The sequence below is a fragment of the Apodemus sylvaticus genome, chromosome 22 (genome assembly GCF_947179515.1).
Source record: "Apodemus sylvaticus chromosome 22, mApoSyl1.1, whole genome shotgun sequence".
Classification (NCBI taxonomy): Eukaryota; Metazoa; Chordata; class Mammalia; order Rodentia; family Muridae; genus Apodemus; species Apodemus sylvaticus.
Genome location: NC_067493.1, coordinates 5,714,377 through 5,736,040, shown reverse-complemented (window position 1 = coordinate 5,736,040; position 21,664 = coordinate 5,714,377). Strand labels below are relative to the sequence as shown.

At 38.9% G+C, this 21,664-nt stretch overlaps 1 protein-coding gene across 1 annotated transcript; it reads right to left on the bottom strand.

Moving 5' to 3' along the window:
* Positions 1-1,143: 1,143 nt before the first annotated feature.
* On the bottom strand, positions 1,144-21,125 carry LOC127673229 (zinc finger protein 431-like; the record flags this gene model as incomplete). The annotated part of the gene is made up of 2 exons (XM_052168828.1): positions 1,144-1,658; positions 20,579-21,125. Coding segments are annotated over 2 exons (1,062 nt in total), but the record flags the coding sequence as incomplete, so codon positions are not given.
* Between the last annotated feature and the right edge of the window lie 539 nt (positions 21,126-21,664).

Here is a 21,664-nt window from a genome sequence, read left to right as displayed (position 1 = left end):
CTAAATGCTCTGCATAACAACTTCATGAATTCAAAGCCAGTACCTCTTGGGTGATTCTTATACATGAACAAGCTGCACCACTAGGTCCAACCTTGACTATCTCTGGAACACACCCTGTTTTTCACTCAGAAAACACTACCCAGAAGATTTTACCTCAGTGATGCTGATTTCTTCTCCATCACCTCTAATTCTTGAACTATAGCTATCCAGCATTAAATGTCTTATTAGTCCCTTCTATTCTTGCCTCTAAATCCAGAACCACATAGACAAAGCTGCTGTGTTCTGCCACTTAATGTGGCTGTAACATGGCCACTTCCATTACATTATCAACATTCTATTTTTCAAAAACTTCACTGCCTAAGCTTGGCGATCCTGGAATTTGCTCTGTAGAATAACCTTGAACTCAGAGATCTCCAGGGCTCTGTCTCCTGAACTCTGGGATAAAAATCATGCAACACCATGCCTGGACCTAAGCTTTTCCTTTTATATGTTAAATTGAAAACCCAGAATAGCAATTAAGATCTGTCCCTTGTCAGACTGAAATAATTGTATTTTCATATCTCCACATGAAAACAAGAACTAGGTAATCATAATTCCTAACATGACACAGTTCAAAATCATACAACTGCAAATCCATATGTTTAGCTGGATGGAATCTTGCCTTAATGTAACCATTCCTTTAAAACCATTGAATATCCTTGATCACAGGATTTATCTTCCTTCAAGTTCCTGATGATGCCTTACATTTTGAACCATATGTTTTGTATTTTTGATTTCTTAGTTTTCTATGCTTTTTAAGAATGTTAAGTACAAATTATATGTGGTGATTTTCATGACTTACTTTGTCAAGGCAATTAATGTAAATCTCTTTAACATAACCTCAAGGAAACTCTTCAGACAAGTGTAAAAGGCAACAATCTTCTTTGCCAAGGCATCAAAAGAACCATCTCCTGAGTGGAAATAATCCCAAGCAGCAATGTCTATAATATTCTGAATATGATAGCACCCTACCTCCCACTTAATTCATGATTATACTCAGTAGGTTTCTTTCTAGCACAGAGAATTTGAAGATTACTCTATTGTGAATATACTTTACCATATTGATTACATTAATAAGATTTCTGTCTGGTATATGTTCTTTGATCATAGTGGAGATGAATGGGCTATTCCACATTGATTATATTCGTAAGGTTTCTTTCGAGTATGTGTTCTCTTATGTCTTTGGAGATTACTGTGACATGAAAACGCTTTACCACATTGTTTACATTCATAAGGTTTCTCTCCAGTATGTGTCAGTTTATGTCTCTTGAGAACACTGTGACCTGCAAAGGCTTTTCCACATTGATTACATTCATAAGGTTTCTCTCCAGTATGTGTTTTTTTATGATATTGGAGATGACTGGGTCTTGCAAAGGCTTTACCACATTGATTACATTCATAAGGTTTCTCTCCAGTATGTGTTCTTTTATGAATTTGGAGATAACTTCGCTGTGCAAAGACTTTACCACATTGGTTACATTCATAAGGTTTCTCTCCAGTATGTGTCAGTGTATGTCTTTTGAGAGTACTGGGACCTGCAAAGGCTTTTCCACACTGATTACATTCATATGGTTTCTCTCCAGTATGTGTTCTTTTATGATATTGGAGATTACTGGGTGCTGCAAAGGCTTTACCACACTGATTACATTCATAAGGTTTCTCCCCAGTGTGTGTCAGTTTATGTCTTTTGAGATAACTGTGATACAAAAAAGCTTTACCACATTGATTACATTTATGAGGTTTCTCTCCAGCATGTGTTCTTTTATGATCTTGGAAAGTACTGTGCTGTGCAAAGGATTTACCCCATTGATTACACTCAGAGGGTTTCTCTCCACAATGACTTCCTACATGCCTGAAATGATAATTAGCAAATGTTAAACCTTTACCACATGCATTACTCTGATCAAACATGTAATCTGTATGAACTATGTTTACAATTTGGTCTAATAGTAAAGAAGCATCAAATCTTATGGGTTTATCATTTTGTATGTTAATGGTGTTATTCCTCATCAGGAGTTGTTCAAGTCACCTGTGATGGTTATTTCATGGCTCATATTTATACAAACTCTTTTTATATGGTATTTTTATGTGACACACTTCAGCTTTCTTAAGAAAGTTTGAACGACTCTAATCATTATAACACTACCTGAATTCATAATTTTAACTGTAGTGGGAATTACAACACATTGGACTGTGAGTCAGGACACACAGAAGTATTTCCAAATTCCTAGTACCCATAAAGCTTTTCTACACTTTGAGTATGTGGATGTCCCCCATAAAAAGAGAAAACCAATTAATCGTAAATGTCTATCATACTCCTAATGTCTAACAAAGACAAAATACTACATATCTTCTCATTGTTTCAGAACAAAATTTTATGTTGCTTCTTTCAATGTCCCTATGCTCACATGGTTTCTATCCATCGGGACACATGATATACCTAATTGAAAAAAATTGACAAATGAAAAGTTTACACATTGCATTTACACTGTTTGATTTTGTATTCCTCATAACATGTGCAATATAGATTAATGTTTCTCCACAACAACATTCTTGGTTCTCATAAAATGCCCTCTCACAAAACTTACTCATATTACTACAAGAATATGAGTATCACCAATTTTACTATGGACTATTTACTTACTAGAATGTTTAGGATATAAATTTATCACTACTCAATATGCAATATCTATGTACTATGGGACAATATAAATTGGTAGGTCCACAGCACAGCTGTACCGTAGCTACTTTTCAAAGGGATACACAAATCAGATATTGGATCTTATAATCATAGTTACACTTAAAGGACTGTTATTTCACACTTTTGCTTTTCGCTGGAGATTCCAAAAGATAGGAAAAATTCCTTAGAGGCAAATTTGTATCATCTTCCACATGAAAATTACCTTTCAAGTCTTGTACTACTTTGAAAATGTTCTTCAAGGTGATGGTCTTCCCAATTATAGCCTAAAACACAATATAAGAAATTAAATGATATTCTATTGGAAATTAGGAAAAATTCAAGGTACTGTGAATTTTCACTGAACCATGTATGTTACAGTGAAAATTTAGTGAAACTGAATTATTCAGCTTGATCTTAATTATTCACAATTAAAATAGTAAAAGACCATCAATAAACAATAAACATTTGTTTCTTTAAAAAAAAAATAAGTTTTACCGATAGCTTTGAGGTTCAGGTAGGTTTCTAACATCACATCTCTGTAGAGATTCTTCTGAGAAGGATCCAGCAAATTCCACTCTTCCTCAGTGAAGTTCACATGCACATCATCAACAGTCACTGCATCCTAAATATCCCATATATGTGTACAACACAAAGCATGATACTAACATCAATGTAAAGGAAATGCATGTCTTTTCAAAAATGTATTCATATAATTTTGTCATTGCTCCACTTATATACTGACTCAGAATTTACAATCACTGTGTCATTTTAGAAGGAGCTTCAATTATAAGATTCACCTGTGTTTCATTTGGACACTTTGAATAGGATACAGCCTTGCAAGAGAAATGCAAATCGAGAGAGAAATGCACGGGAAATTCCATAATACTGAGCATGCATCTGAAAAATTGTAAGAACAATTACTAACTACAAAAGTTGTGGACAAACTGGGTGTATTTGCCCATGTCTGTAATCACAGAGGTACAGGAAGGTGTATGACACAGAACTGGATGCCGGCGTGGCCTATGTAATGTGCTCTAGGAGAGCCAAAGTTATATATTAAGTCCCTCAATCCCTACAAAAATCAACCAAAGAAACAAAAATGATAAAGAACTCACAGTTCTTTGCTAAAAGTTCCCACAGTGATTATACATTAATTTCAGATCCATATTTATCTTTTAGATACATGAAGTGCCACAGTTTAAACTATAACATTAATAAAATTTTACTAAAAGGGAATGCATGCTTAAACAGATACAAAGGAACAGATGAAAATATAGTAATATAAATTTTGATCATAAATAAGCAATGTAAGGCAGGAGAGAGCTCAGCAGTGGAAAGCTCTAGCTGGTCTTCCACATTGTGTTCGTCAATTTCTCACATACACATGGGGGACAACAACTACTAATTACTTCAAGATCAAGAGTTCTGAGGCCACCTTATGACAAGAGTAAAGAAGAGACATAATATACATATTCATACACATAGGCAAAATATTATTTATTCAAACATTTCAGAACAATCACAAGTGTGAGGAAGTACATCATACACCTGGAATCCAAGGACCCTGAAGGCCCAGGTAGTATTGACGTAATGAACATATATCAACTTGAGAAATAGAAGACAACCTATATATTTGGCCAAGTTTCAAAGTGATACATGAGGATTAAAAGTTTCACAAAAGCATATCCTTATTTTGCAAAACCATGTCAGGTGGCTTTTGTGGTTCCTATATCGACTATCAGGAGAGTAAGGATTTCACAGAGAGATTTTGTCTTGAAAAACAAAAACAAAGACATAATATTAAAAAAAAATACTAAACCACTGGGCTTGCAAAATAGCTTAGCATTAAATGCAAATGGGTTTAAAGCATTTTATGTGATTTATGGACAGAGTACAAATGTTGACTGTATGGGTGCATGTGAAGAAACCTGATGGATCAGTTTCAACTACAGCACAGTAGACATATAGAACAATTTTTGTCCCATCTAAAAGAAAAGCAAGGGCACACCTGAAGCACAGAATGAGGGAATGCCCAATGAAAACTCGCCCAACTGATGACCCACCTTATGGGCAATCTCCAATCCTTAACATTATTGTGGATACAATGTTATGCTCCCAGACAGGAATCTTTCATAAGTGATCAATCAGAGGCTTCACCCAGCAGCTGACTGAAATGGATACAGAGAACCACAGTAAAACAGGGGATGGACCTTGGAGATGCTTAAGGAAGAGTTGGGGAAATATTCAATGTCCTGAATATGGTAGGAACTCCACAGGTAGTCTAGCAGACTCAACTAACCTATAACCTTGGGGACACTGAGAGACTGAGCCACCAACCAAATAGCAGACACAGGCTGGACTAAGGCCCCTGGCATATAAGTAGCAGAAGTTCATGTTAATCTTCATGAGGGTCCTCCAACAACTGGAACAGGCAGTGTCCCTAAAGCTGCATATCTTTGGTATCTGTTCCTTTAACTGCACTCCAAAGTCTGGACTCAGTGGGAGAGGATGCACTTAACCCAGCAGAAACTTCAAGCCCCACCCAGGGGACCCAATCAACTCCATTCTGACCCTGGATGCTATAGGCTCATGTTTATCCTGTGATGAAAATGCACTCAATCTACAGTGATCCTAATAGTCTGCAGGAGATCCTACATGGTTCAAATGTCTTAAGTGTCTTCTGACACTCAAGGCGACATCTTGAACTTCAAATCTTTTAAAATCTCAAAGTAAGTCATATCTTTCTGACATACAATGATACAGAATACTCCTTCCTTTTCTAGTAGAAAGGAATATGTACTCCCTTTTCAACGACATGACATTCCTGCCAGGAGATAAAGTAGGCATTCAATGGGTCTACCACACTATTTGTTATCCCACATGCAATTTACACAGCTGTCCCTAACACTGTTCAAACACAAGAGATAGCTTACCCTTTCTCCTGACTATTGCTCTGGGTGGACTGCTAAGATCATATCTGACTGCCTGCCACTTCTCCTAGCTTTCAACATTCGCAAGCATTCCCTCTTGAACATACCCACCCAAAAGGTCAGTAAAAGAGGCAAAACACAGCCAACATTCTCTGAAAACACAGACAGCTAACAGCAATTCAGGAATAAAATTACCACCCAGACAAGACAAACCCAGAGACCAGAATCTAGACCTATTATCACCACAAACCCAGATATGTACACACCAGAATAGGAATATAATGAAGATCAGCCAGGGAAATATGTCACCAAGAAGTTCAAAGTGTCCTGTCACGGCATGTCCTCAAAAATTAAAACATGCAAGAGATCTGATACAAAAGAGGTTGTTTTGTGGAAAGGACAGGAGTGAGAACCTACAAACTGCAATACTTATATGGAGCAAAGAGAACATGATGAGAGTAGAGAAAGACTAAAGACGGGGCGTGTGTAGAGAACAGAAACAGGGAAGAAATATGGAGAGCAGCTGAAGCTAGTGCTCCATGTATCTAAAGCACACCTGACAACAGCAGCAGTTGATGGAGGCAGGTAATGATTTAAGCAGGAGCTAAGTCCCTGAGGGCAGTCCATTGAAATTGCCTGCACGTTGACTACTACAGAGGCAAGGTTCACATACCAAACAAAAAGGAGGATTAAATGAATAAATGGACTTATATCAAAAAATATTTGGAGTCTAAAAGTGTCCTGACACTAAGTAAACAGGAACACTGCAACATATCAAAAGCAAATAGTACAAATGACTGTAATAGAAGATGAATATTATCTCAAAGACAAGGAAGTAGTTTTAATGAAATCCTAAATGAATAATTTCTAAACTAAAACTATGATTCCTATTAATGTATAAGAAGCATCCAAAATACCAAATAGGTTGGAACAAAAAAAAAAGCCCCCTCGCCAAACAATATTCAAAACACTGTACATATAAAGAAATAGGGATAGTGCAAAAAAAGAAGAAAATAATAAAGAAAAGAATACAGAAACCAGTCACATGTAATATAAAGCTATTAGATTCATATCAGCCCTCTCAATAAATAGTGTAAAACAAACAAAAAATGTTTTGGAAACATGCTGCAGAATTAAAAAAAAAAAAAAAAAAAAAAAAAAAAAAAAAAAAAAGCTCAGTTTTCCAAATGATTTAGAAAGATTCAGCCATGATAGGGAAGATATTCAGAGGTCAGTGCCTGATTTGGCAAGTAAGAAACACCACTAGAAACCTCACACATAGTCACATCTAGCTAATGTTTTCCATTCAACCCCTGGTAGGACCCTCCACCCCAGCACCCACTGCTCAACCACCTGTCCTCCCCTTTGTGGGCAGATATACTGTGATTACCATGTCTCGAATTCAGAGCTTCTCTGAGGTCCCCTCACAGCACAGCACGGAACAGCAGATTTCAGAGCAGGAAACAGTGAACTATTCTGGCCTGCGCAGCCACAGTGAACTTGCAGAGAGGTACCCGGAACTACTCAGATGCCTGCTCCTCTCCTTGTAAACAATGACCCTGCACTTACCAGGACCTAAATTCAAATCTTGCCTGAGCTTCCCTCACAGCACTTGCCTTCCTCTTCCTGTAATCAAGGTGATTTGCTTGCATAGTCCATTCCTCAGGTGCAGTGGGGGAGTCAATCTGAACTACAAGGGGATGGGTTCCCAGGCTATTAACTTTAATGGATGACTTTAGGAAACAAATATTTTGTATTCTGGCTTCATGCTGGGCTCTGGAATATTGCTGCTCCTTTTCCCCAGAAGATAAGTTCTTGCTTTTGAAATTTCCCTTGGCAGACAGTCATTATTTGAAGAAGAGGACAACTGTCTCTGGGACATTATACTAAACCTTCTTTCTACATACACAAAAAATTCACTCTCTCTATGAGATATGTTGATCTAGAGAACCTCTGCAAACAAAACTGTTAGTTTTTTCCCCACCTTGCCATTGAGAAAGATTTGCTGAATAATAATAGTGCTCCACAGTGTTTGTCATCTGTTTCCTGGTTTTCTCACAGAGTTGTTTCATATCTACTATCTGGTGGAAGGGAATTTTAAAAGACTACAAAGCAAAACATTTGTTTCCTAAAATCCCTCTTTAACCTTTAAAGCCTGGGAATCCTTCCACTGATGGGGCAGCTTTATATCCCTCATGCAAGTCAAGTAACTGGTTATCCTCCTTGATTTCAGTAAGAAGAAGATGAAGTGCTGTGAGGAATTCTCAAGCAAGCTAGGAAGTCAGGTCATGATGAGTGCAGGATCACTGCTCACAAAGGGGAGGAGAAAACAGCTGACCAGCTTCAGTTGCAATGGTGTGTCCTCCTCCAGTGCTGGGTGGGAGTGTAGATGGATGAGGTCCTTGGAGGACAGACAAGAATGCTATGGGAGTGCAAACCTGATCTGAGATAAATGAAAGGTCTGGCCCAGGACTGGAACCATACTCTAACCTTGAGGAGGGGTAAGGCTCACTGGCCAATCAAGGACACCAGGCAAACATGCCAGTCAGACTAAGAGGAGCGTTTTCCCTGGTGCCTTCTTGAAGTTTGTTTTCGCTTAACAGGCTTGAAAAGTTCTCCGTGCCCTGACTTGAGTGCTGCTCTTGGGTGCTGTGGGTGACTTCAAGTAAGTTCTGTTTTTGAGACATTTTAAGGACAAAGTCTCTACCCATATTGAGGAGAATGTGGATGAGCAGTGGAGGTGTGGTGGTGGGTCCTCCCTGGTGCTGGATGGGAAGCATCAGTCGCATGTAGCCATATGTGGCCACCTGTGAGGTCCCTTGTGGTGCTCCTCATTTGGTACATCAGGTGGTGACCTCTGAATAAATTCACTACCAGGACTGAATCTGCTCAAAACATTTGGACCAGGGGATTGATTGTAGAAATGTCATGGGCAGGATTCCAAACATGGACAGCTCTTCTTTCTCTTGATTCTCATACAAGTTCAGCACTCAGCATTTAACACTTATGTGTAAGATCTACCTGCAGTTAATTTTGTAGAGCTGTTAAAGGCATCTCATATATGGATACAACTAGACTATCATCCAGACGGAGATAATCCAGACACAAATGGAAAAGCATGTATGTATTCACTTACAAGCGAATTATTAAACATAAAGTACAGGATATCGACACTACTCTCCATTGGCCAAAAGAAGCTAAACAAGAAGGAAGAACCAAATAAGCATGGATAAATCTCAAAAGGGGGAAATAAAACAGTCATAAGAAGCAGATGGCAGAGTGAGAACTGCATAGGAGAGCAGATTATAAAGGGCAAGAGGAATCTGGGTGGTGGTGGCACATGCCTTTAATCCCAGTACTTTGTAGGTAGAGACAGGCAGATTGCTGAGTTCGAGGCCAGCCTGGTCTACGGAGTGAGTTCCAAGACAGTCAGGACTATACCCAGAAACCCTGTCTGGAAAAAAAGGGAAGGAAGAGAGAACAGGAACGGGTGTGGTGTGAGAAAAGAGAGGACCAGAAGCCAGGAAAATGTATTGAAATCTGCAGCGGGTGGGAGTAAAAGGGAGGGGTATCTTTAGGTCGTGCCAGAGATGTTAAATTGGGGGCACCAAGGAGTCTATGGAGGTAATCTTAGCATAAATTCATGGTAATGAGATATGGACCCTGAAGAGGCCACATCCTATAGACAAAAAGGACACACAGTGGGGAGTTAAGACAACAACTGAACTAAAAACCTTTCCACCCAAAATTTGGCCTGTTTACTAGAAATGCAGTTGAAAAGATGGAGCATAGAATGAGGGAATGGCCTAACAATACCCTGCCCAACTTGAGACCCATTCCATGGGCAAGCACCAATCCCTGACATTACTGAGGATATATTTTCTTATAATTCCAGAGAGTAGCTTAGCATAATTGTCCTCTGAGAGTCTCCACCCGGCACCTGACTGAAACAGATGCAGAGACCCACAGTCTAACATTGGAAAGAACACAGGGGGTCTTTTGTCAGAGTTGGGGATAGGATTGAGAGCCTCTTAAGTAACAGGAAGTCCATAAGAAGACCCTCAGTGTCAACTAACGTGGACACTAGGAGACTGTCAGGGACTGAACCACCAACTAAAGAGCATGTACAGGATGGACCGAGTCTCCTACCATGAATGTTTTACACAGTTTCCAAAATTTATATTTCTCTCTCTATATATATTTATGTATGCAAATAGTGACACGTCATTAATAATTAATGGGACAAGAGGCCACATGCAATTTAGAAGTACATGGAGTGGTACAAAGGGTATTTTGGAGACAGGAAATATAAACAAAAAAAATTGAATGACAATTTCAAAAATACACTATCAAATAATATTTAAAAATAAACAACAAACAGTTCATTGAGAGACAAATGACACTGACCTTCATCACCTGATGTATAGAAATAATAATGTGCATGTGTTTATACATACATATTTGTGTGTGTAATAGTAAAGTGAAATTATCTTTAGCACACATATATTGATAACATTTCTGATGAGACCTTTCATCTAGAGTGATTTATAAGTTCATCAAATTCACCAATGTAATTGTTGTAAAGGTTTTGTGTGTGACATTACCACTAGTGATTTTACTTGCTTAAAGAAAAACTTTCATTTTATAATGAAAGTGTCTTTTGCATAAATTGACAGTCTTATATTTCAGGCATGATCTGAACCCCATTGACCTTTCCATAAAATGTTCCCTTCTTTGTATAATATCTGACATTTTTAACAACTTCCTAGTATATTTGAAAGCTATTCCAAAGTTCAGCAATTCTGTGTTTTCATATGTGATACTGTCACATTGCTTCACACTCTGATAACTTGTTTTTCTTTTCAAATAAGTACATTTACTTGCGTGAGGAATCTATGATATTGCAAATCCACACAAAGGCATTTTACTACTAAAGTGATGACTTAGATTTTGCTGCTGTAAAAGAACACCATGATCATGTATTTGTATTATTCGGAGGATATATCAATAAATATTTTTTAGAGCATCTCATCCATTCATACTTGCTGCAGGGACCACTGAATTAAGATTGCTCTCTGTTAACCTATGTCTTGTGATTAAATAAAACACCATGATAGATAATGAAATTGAAAAATATGCATTAAAATCAAGAAAAAAAACATTAATTATAATATGCATGATCTCATATTTTTTTTCATTCTTCAAACCATAAATTCACTATTCACAGACAAGTGTAGTGTGAATATATAGTTATTGATCTCAGTTGAAGAAATGCATTATGTACTTTTTTTGCTTTTTCTGTGTGCTATTTTTCTGTATCTCTTATAGAAACCAGAACATATAATTTCTCATACAGGTACTGTTTGCAAAAGGAATATTTTCATTCTTGATTCTCTATGCCTCATAGTTTGTCCTGCATAGTAAAAATCAGTGAGTAGCATATTTTCAGAGAAAAATTTATTGTTTATAGAAGATACTGCAAGTTATGTGCTAGGTCTGAAAGAAGTTGACATTACTTAACTGATTAAGTTCTGAAACATGGAGATTTTAGAACTTCAGTTTCCATGTAGGCCATATCATAGTTCCAGTTTGGAAAGAGAAGGATTCAAATTCAGCATTTCTTTCTGCATGCAAGCTGGTACCTGTGTCGTTGGAAACTTCATTTTCTGAGCACTGAACACAATCAAAGCAGCAGTCTGGTGTTTCTTTCTGATGAATTTTCCTAAATCCAGCAGTACATGGCACACTACACAAGGGGGACGGAACCTGAGAGAATATATAATTATTATGTAATGTGTGTGAGAGTGTGTGTGTGTGTGTGTGTGTGTGTGTGTGTGTGTGTGTGGTTCATTTATACATAATATGTATAATAACCCATAGATTTTTATATGGGACATTAACAGTTATGGCTATAAACATTCCTCTGTTTACCAGTATTTCTTAACAATTTCAGGCACACAATTATTTTGTAATTCCCTGCAGTGCACCAAATGTCGTACGATATTTTTTTACATCATGTAATATTATATATGTAACTTTCAGGTTGTAGCAATTTAAAACTTTTGCTTCCTAAACTGATAAACCCAAAAGGAGTGCTTCTGTGGCATCAGTTTTCTTTTTATCATAATATATAACTTAAAAAATTCAGAATACTGAGGTTTGTGGAGAAAGAATGTAGGGTAAATCAAGAAAAAGTTCTTTGATTAATCTGTGTTATATAAGACTGTCATAAAATTAAAGAAGTTTAAAACAATAACTTGACAATAAGAATCTCTTATCCCTCCCCCCCCCCTTTCCCTGCATTTATGAGACTCCTGCCTCCTCACTCTAGCATACCCATATCCTGGGGCATTGAGCCTGCACAGGAGCAAGAGGCTCCCATTCAACTGAGGCCAGATAAGGCACTCCCCCACAGAAGAGAGGACACCGGGAAGTAGGATAACATGTGAAATGTAAGTAAATAAAGTAACCAATAAAATATACAAAAATAAAAAAGGAAATCTTGAATCTGGAGAAAGATTTCTGTTAATGAATACATGCTTTATTTAATTAGGCTATAAATATGTTGTTAAAGAAAACAAAGAGGAGACATCAAGAAATATTCAAGTTGGGGGTTGAAATTAAGAAAATAGAAAGAGAACAATACAAAACATTGATGAAACAATAGTGGGTTTTTTGAGCCTTTATTAGACAAGATAAACCATCCTTTATTAAAAGATAAAGAATATACAAATTAATGAAATATAAAATGAAATGGGGGATTAAATAACAGGCAATGAAGAAATCCAGGGAGTGGTAAAGAAATAGTTTTGAAAAGGGTGCACTCCACCAAACTGGAAATTCTAAAAGAAATGAATAATTACCTCCATATATTGCAGATACCAAAATTAAACTAGAGAAAACCAATTAAACAGACATAATACTAACGAAAACAGAATTCATTAAAAATATGCAACCACATCCATGAGATTTAGGGTAGAGTCCTACCAGACTTTCAATGAGGATTTAAAAAGAATTCAGTGTATTCAACAATATAGAAACAAAAGAAATATTAGCCAATTTATTTTCTGAACCCCTGATTACTCATAAATCCAGTCAGAAAAGGCTGAGGGATAATAGAGACTAACAGACCAATTATCCTTAAAACCACAGATATAAAAATACTTAATAGACAAAACAAAAAATGTATAAAATACATCAAAAGATCATCCACCATTATCCACGAGGAAGGCTTCATTCTACAAGCACAGTGATGGTTCTCCGTAATGTGAGGTTTGAAATCATTATGGAATTTCAGCTTGGAGTTGTTGACAGCCTTGTGGAATTTAGCTGAGCTGCAAGTCTCAAATTGAAGTAGTTATTGGCTTGCATCTCACAGCCAAGAAACATTCAACCTTCTGGCCAGACTCATTTCCTGGCCAGGCTCCTTCTCTGGTGAGAAGAATAGAGATCACAGAGTGTATTTCTTTGTGTAACCATGGCTGTTCTGAAAATCGCTTTTACTTGATTACATCACGAATTATGCAAAATCCAAAACTTAAGGACACAACTTCAAGGGATTTGCTGTTTAATTTGTAGAAGGTAATCAGGTTCTTTGAAGTAGGAATACTCCAATTCAATGCAAATCTCTTTGAGCTTGAAAGACAGAGGCCTTTAATCTGGATATAGAGCAAGAAAGCCACTTAACTGTGTCATTGTGATTTTTATTGATTCTACGAGCCAGGGTTTGTCTGCAATACCTCTGACTGAATAGGAACACACTTTGTAGACCAGGCTACTCACAGAGATCCAGCTTCCTTATTCACTCCCTTAGTTCTTGGATTAAAGTCATGTGTCACCACACCTGGCAGAAGACACTCACCTTTAATCCAAAGATTGTATCTGTAACACACACGTTTAATTTGGGCCACACTTTCATCTTGAGGCCTATATAAGGACACAGAGAAAGCAAGTTTTCTCATTGCCTGCTTGCTCTCTCCTAGCTAGCAAGTCATATTGCTTAGCTGGCATTAGACCTTGCTTGACTGTGATTCCATCTTCTACCGAGGTCCAGCTGAGACATCCAGCTTCGGTGACTGAGATCTTCTGGATTCTTGGACTTTGCATCCTATCCAGCTCTTGTGGAATAAGACAGACTGCATCCTGGAGGTCAATCTAATATATTGCCCTATCAGGAAAGAGAGATTGAGTGACAGATCATTTTATGTGATCTTTTGCTCTCAAAAAAAGGTACCCCAAATAGACTCCCTGGCCTATGAGCACTTTCCCCATTGCCGGTATAATCAGTTGCCTATAATGTTTAACTCTAGACAATTGTGTGATGTTGAAAGATTTTTTTCTATCCATTCACATTGAGGTGGTGAGAGGCTAGTGATTAGAAGGGAGTGAGGAAGAGGAGCTAGGGAGAGAGACACAGGGAGATGCATGCAGGAGTCATAAGTGGGAGAGGGTAGAGATACAGCATGCCAAGACGCAATCAGAGGTAAACATATCTAAAAGTTAGACTATTGGGATAGAACTTTTACTATAATAGATGGCTTTGTTATTACCTTATTGACATCTTGAACTTTTTAAAAATATACTTAAATATAATTGGCAAATTAATTAATTAAGTGTTGAGAGTCTGTTCTCCTGGGTAATTTGAGGCTCCTTGATTGGGGAATAGCAGAGCTGGTGTCCCACAGGTAGTGTGACATGTGTGAAATGTGGGTCCCCTGCATATGGCAGAGAGAGAATTCAGCTGAGATGCTGAGAAAGGTAGTTGGAAGAGATTGCTTCAGAGGCAAAAATGAGAGCACCTCTGAAGGAGACACTGTGGAGACACAGTAAGTGTCATATGATGCAAGAGTGGCCAAAAAGTCTGGGCCCAAAGTGGCCCAGACTGCTCTAGAGAGTCCGAGGCAGTGACCAGATTCTTGATAGCCTGGCTTGACCCTCCCAAAGAGCTAGATTGCTGCCTCTGCCAAGGACCTCACTGAGCAGACTGGCTGTTTCTCCTGCAGTTATTGTGGGTGAGGAATGTATTGGCTCATTTTTAAATCAAATACCATTACAGCATCCAGAGTGATAGCATTTTATGTTGAGAAGCTTCACTCCTTTTGTGTTTGCATGTTTTGTTCTTTGAGCCTAGGTTATCCTGTATAGCCCTGGCTGTCCTGAAAGTAGGTCTGACTACCAGGCTAGCCTTGAGATCAGAGATCCAACTGCCTCTGCTTCTATCCCCAATCTGCTTCATTCCTATAGGTGCTGAGATTAAATTCTTGCACCACCAGACTGGGCAGAATTTTGCCTCCTCAGGCAATGCAAATAAATGTTAGTATTGTGGGTTTAACACCCAATTTACCAGAGTGCAATGCTTGGGAGGGTGTAATTAACTAACTGGAGACTTCTTTATATGAGAAGGTCAAGGACTTACCCTCAGCATTCCATGGATAACCTGAAGGTTCTGAGGGAGTACTGTCTTAGTTTTGTCAAAAATACAGCAGATTACAGAGAGCATGGACTACCAAGTGGATGTGACTTGCCAGCCATGAGTTCAGGATCTTCCACATCTCAGCATCTTTCTTTCTGTGGAGAGAAAAACCACAGCTTTGATGATGGCTGGACTGTTGATTGGGATCTACACCCCTTTTACTATGTATTTGAGAGCTTGGACAACCTGAGATACAGCAGCAGATTGAATTGTGTCATGAAGGGCACAGAGGTCTTGCAGACTGAGTGTCAGCGGAAGCAATAAGTGTCCCCAAGAGATGTGGACAACATTTAAGACAAAGGTATAGAGGTTCTAGACCAACTCTCAGCAAGTTTGCTCAGGGAGAAAATGCTGGAACTTGCGACCTGTGATGGTGGAGGCTGCCCTGACCAGAATCCTGCTTCTGACCGTCCCAGGAACCTAGGATGCTGGGCATGGCTTCAAAGGGCTTTCAGTTAGAAGAAGAAGTGAAAAAAACTCACCCAGAACTCTGTTTGTAGTCTTGGAACCCTGAAGCCTGCTAAGACTTGCAATTAGGGGATCTTCTGTCAGCCCACGCCAAGGCATCCCTTCCTCCTGAGGTTACCAGACACAAGACGGTATAGTACAGAATAGAGTTTATTCAGGGCATGGAGAGGGAGGTTAAGAGGGAAGTAGAGGCAGAGAAAGGCAGAGAGAGGGAGAGAGTAGAGAAGCAGAGGCGGCCATGACCATGTGGAAAGAGGGGGAGGGGAGAAGAAGGGAGGGGAGCCCAAGAAGGGCAAGAGAGAAGCTGAGAGTGAGAGAATGAGAGAGGGGGAGGGGTAGGCAGCCCCTTTTATAGTGCACCAGACCTACCTGGCTGTTGCTAGGTAGCAGTGGGGAGGGGCATAACTGGCTGTTGCCAGGTAACTGGGGGTGGAGCTTAGACAGAATCCTAACAAGGGGGAGGTTCCTCGGGGCATGGCTGTAAGGGACGGCCTTGGTTGTCTTAACTGGTGTGGGAAGCCCCACCCACTGTGGGCGGCACCATTCCCTGGCTAGGATCCAGGGCAGTGTGTGGAAAGGGGCTGAGCAGCAGCAGGCGTCCATTGCTCTTGGCGTCCTGATTATTTACACACCTGATGTGAGTGAGCAGCTGCTTCACACTTCAGAGTGGCATTGTCCAGCATGAGGGACTTTACTGTGAACCGTGAGCTGGAATAAACCTGTTCTCTTGACAGAGTATTTTATCAAAGCAGCAGCACTGATTAAGATTCTTGTGAATTGACCTTTATCCTTTCAAGGTGGTCACAATGAGAGGTAATGTTGTGTTTTTTTTAAAGAATTTTTTATTAGATATTTTCTTATTTACATTTATTTTTTTGTTTTTGTTTTTTGAGACAGGGTTTCTCTGTGTAGCCCTGGCTGTCCTGGAACTCACTCTGTAGATCAGGCTGGCCTCAAATTCAGAAATCCGCCTGCCTCTGCTTCCCAAGTCCTTTTTTTTTTTTTTTACATTTTTTTTGATTTTTATATTTATTTATATCTTATACATTTTTATATTATATATTCATATGTATATATGTATATTTTATATACATTTCAAATGTTGTCCCCTTTCCTCATTTCCCCTCTATAAACCCTCTATCACATCTCCCTCCCGTACTCACTAACCCACCCACTCCTGCTTCCCTGACCTGGTATTCCCCTACCCTGGGGCAATGAGCCTTCATGGGTCCAAGGGCCTCTCCTCTCATGGATGTCCGACCAGGCCATCCTCTGCTACCCATGTGGCTGAAGCCATGGGTCCCTCTATGAGTACTCTTTTGTTGGTGGTTAGGTCCCTGGGAGCTCTGGGGCACTGGTTGGTTCATATTGTTGTTTCTCCTATGGGGCTGCAAACACCTTCAGCTCCTTGGGTCCTTTCTCTGGCTCCTCCATGGGGGACCCTGTGCTCAGTTCAATGGCTGGCTGAGAGCGTCCCCCTGTGTTTGTCAGGCACTGGCAGGGCCTCTCAGGTGACAACTATATCAGGATCCTGTCAGCAAACACTTGTTGGCATCCACAATAGTGTCTGGGTTTGGTATATGAGCTGGTTACAGGCCCCGGTATGCTTGCATTACCCTAACTCACCCAAACTGTTATTGCAACAACACTGAAGGTAAGAGGAGGCCTTTTGTCCAGAGTCCATCTATGCTGGCAGGTCTCAAGGTGGCCACAAGATGGTTTGAAAGTTTGGCCAGAGTGAATAAGTCGTAGAGAAAATAAAAGCCATACAGCTTTTTTATACAGGGTCATGGAGACATTTTTGACAATCCATGCCCATGGGACTCTGAATCACCAGAAGAAAAGGCAGCAGTGGCTTGAGCTTTTGTCAGTCAGGGAACACCAGCTATGAAGACAAAGCCCCAGAGGGTGGAGTATTTAGGAAAGAGTTGTCTAAGAGATTTGAGGACAGTGGCAAAGAGAGTATTTAATGGAGGACAGACTGCAGAGGAGACGCAGATGGGAGGACAGAAGCAACAGACTGGAGACCTGGGAAAGATCCTGTTGTCAGCCAAGGCCAAATCAGAAGACCATGAGTGATGCCTAAAAAGGATGTAAGGGGGCCCTGAGAATCAAAAGTGCCCCCACCACAAGACCAGGGTTACCCTTAAAGTGAAATGGAAACCCACCAGTTTTTGTTGATAAAGTTCAACATTCCATTTTGCTAAAACATAGACAGTCTCTTCACCAGTTTACAAATAACTTCCCAATGGCTACAGAAACAAAACAATCATGGAGGACTTCTTAGATGACTTAAAAATTCAGAGTATTTAAGACTTTGCTAAAAAAAAAAAAAAAAAAGAAGCCTTAATCAGCCAACTTCAGGTGACCTTTGTAGACTTTGTAGTTTGCATACTCAGACCAGGGGATCCTGGCATTAGCCAATGGCCAATGTGTCACCAATTGGCAGAAGCTAACCACCACTCTGCTTACACCCCAGTGCAGCAATGGCCTCCTGGTTACAAATGACGACAGAATGACTCATTACCAGCCTCTCTTCTTGAGTCCCTGCCCCCAGGATAAATTCTTAGCTGACCTGTTGCTGGACCCTGACCTCACTGGATGGGCCTCTGTATGACTGCTCACATAGATGTAGCAGTAATGGGGTTTACCAGTGGCAACTGCCTCATTCAGGATGGACAGAGGTACGCTGGGGCTGCGGTGGTGTCAAATACCGAGAACACATGTGGAGGACCACACCTGGCAGGAATGTCAGCACAGGAAGCTGAATTGGCAGCTCTGAAATGTCATTAGAGCTGAGAAAAGACAAGACACAGATGGCTGGTGTGCTATTGTTACCTCTCATAACCATGGGGCCATTTGTAAGGAGAGGAGCCTTCTGATGGGGAGAAGCAACAAGAAAGCCCAGTGGGTGGCCCCCAGAAATTGGGTTACTCATGTCCTTGATTGCACCAGACCCAGGAGACCACACACTCTCTGATGAGAAAAAATATTTGATCTGGGCCAAAAACCTGTTGATGTCTCAGTGTTGTAAGAGATGAGGAAGGACAGATAACAGACTACAAACTAATGTGTGAGAGAAAATGGGTCTACACAGAAATAAAGGAAAAAATGAGAGACTTTCTAGAGTTCATTGGAAATGAATATGCAACATGCACAATCTCATGGAACACAAAGAAAATGAAAGTGGAGCTAAAAGAAAGTTCACAGCACAAAATGCCTACGTGAAAAAATTGGAGAACTCCCATGCTGGCAATTTAACAACACGTTTTAAAATCTCCAACAAAAAGAAGTGAGGGAGCAAAGAAAATGAGGAAGAGACATCAAGAAATTTTCAAGTGGGGGGTGAAATTGATAAAATAGGAAGAGAACAATTCAAAGAATTAATGAAACATGGAGTTGGCCTTTTGATCCTTTAATTAGACAAGATAAACAAACCCCTATTAAAAGATAAAGAATTTACAAAACAATGAAATCTAAATAGAAATGGGGGATTAATTAACAGGTAATGAAGAAATCCAGACAGTCGTAAAGACATAGTTTAAAAGGTTGCATTCCACCAACTTGGAAATTCTAAAAGAAATAGCTAACTTCCTCAATAGATTCCACATCCCCAAATTAAACTAGAGAAAAACAACTTAAACTGACATAAACATGAAGGAAAACAGAATTCATTAAAAATATGTCCCCAATATGAGCCCACGTCTATGAGTTTTAGGGTAGAGTCCTACCAGACTTTCAAAGAGGATTTAACAAGAATTCAGTGTATTCAACAATATAGAAACAAAACAAATATTAGTCAATTTATTTTCTGAACCCCTGATTACTCATATATCCAGTCAGGAAAGACTGAGCAATTAAAGAGAATTACAGACCAATTATCCCTAAAACCACAGATTCAAAAATACTTAAAAGATAAAACAAATAAAATAAAATATGAAACACAACAAAAGATCGTCCACCATTAACAATGAGGAAGGCTTCATTCTAGAAAGAGTGATGGTTCAACAAAATGGGATTAAAGTGTAAGAAAAACCAAGAACTGATCATCTCATGAGGTAATGTAAAATTCTCTGACAATATTCAACACCACTTCATGATAAAATTCTCAGAGTTCTGGTGCTTACTGCGGCTGGAACGTGGCTCCTTCTATTCCATTATCAGCAGCTTTCAATATTTCAAATATATCACGGCCTAATCTTGGCTTTCCTGGAACTTGCTTAGAGATCTACCTTGATCTCAAAGATCTGCATGACTCTGTCTCGTGAATGGTGGGTTAAAAAGTATGTAAAACCATGCCTGGAACTAAGCCTTTCTGCTTATATTTTAAAATCAGAACCCAGAATCCAAATCTATCTCTTGGCAATTTGACATATAATTGTATCTTCATGTGTCTACATCAAAACAGTATCCAGGTAATAATAATTCCTAACATGATACAGTTCACTGCAACTGCAAATTCATATGTTTAGCTGAATGTAATCTTGTCCTAATGTAACTATTCCTTTAATGCCATTGAATATCCTTGATCACAAGATTAAACGTCATTCAAGTTCCTGATGATGCCTTGTATTTTGAACGTTTCTTTTTTTTTTTTTTTATTTTTCCTTTCTTAGTTTCTATCTTTGTTAAAAATTTTCATGCCAAATTCTATGCGGTGATTTTCGTGACTTACTTTGTCAATACAATTAATGTAAACATCTTTACATTAACCTCAAAGAAATTCTTCAGACGAGGGCAGCAAACTTCTTTGCAAAAGCATAAAAAAAAAAAAAAATCTCCAGAATGGAAATAATCCCAAGCACCCAGATCTATCATATCCTACAATGATACCCTCCTAATTCCCACTTAATTCATGATCGTTTTCATTATGTTTCTCTCCAGCACACAGAATTTGGAGACTTATCCCTGGTGAAAACACTTTACTACATTGATTACATTAATAAGTTTTCTGTCCGGTGTGTGTTCTTTTATGATACTGGACATAACTGTGTCTTGCAAAGGATTTACCACATTGATTACATTCATAAGGCTTCTCTCCGGTATGCGTTCTTTTATGATATTGGAGAGAACTGCAATGTGCAAAGGCTTTATCACATTGATGGCACTCATAAGGTTTCTCTCCAGTATGTGTTCTTTTATGTCTTTGGAGATCACTGTGACATGCAAAGGCTTTACCACATTGATTACATTCATAAGGTTTCTCTCCAGTATGTGTTCTTTTATGATATTGGAGATGACTGCACTGTGCAAAGGCTTTACCACATTGATTACATTCATAAGGTTTCTCTCCAGTATGTGTTCTTTTATGATATTGGAGAGCACTGTGCTGTGCAAAGGCTTTACCACATTGATGGCACTCATAAGGTTTCTCTCCAGTATGTGTTCTTTTATGTATTTGGAGAGTAATGTGTTGTGCAAAGGCTTTACCACATTGATTACATTCATAAGGTTTCTCTCCAGTATGTGTTCTTTTATGTATTTGGAGAGCAATGTACTGTGCAAAGGCTTTACCACATTGATCGCATTCATAAGGTTTCTCTCCAGTATGTGTCATTTTATGTCTTTGGAGATAAATGGGTGTTGCAAAGGCTTTACCACATTGATTACATTCATGAGGTTTCTCTCCAGTATGTGTTCTTTTATGATACTGGAGATTACTGCATCTTGTAAAAGCTTTACCACATATATTACACTCGTAGGGTTTCACTCCAGTATATCTTCTTACATGCCTGCAATGATAATTAGCACATGTGAAATCTTTACCACATTCATTACTCTGATCAATCATGTAATTAATATGAATTATGTTTACAATTTGTCTAATGGTAAAGAAGCAGCAGATCTTAAGGTTTTAGCACTTTATATATTCATGTTTTTCTCCCTCATCATGAGTTGTTCAAGACACCTGTGATGGTTATTACATGGCTCATATACATAGTACCCTCTTTTTATATGATGTATTGTAGCTATCTGAAGAAAGTTAGAAAAACTCTGATCTGTATAACACTGATTGTATTCATACTTTTCCTCTGGTGTGAATTATAACACATGTGACTGGGAACCAGGACATAA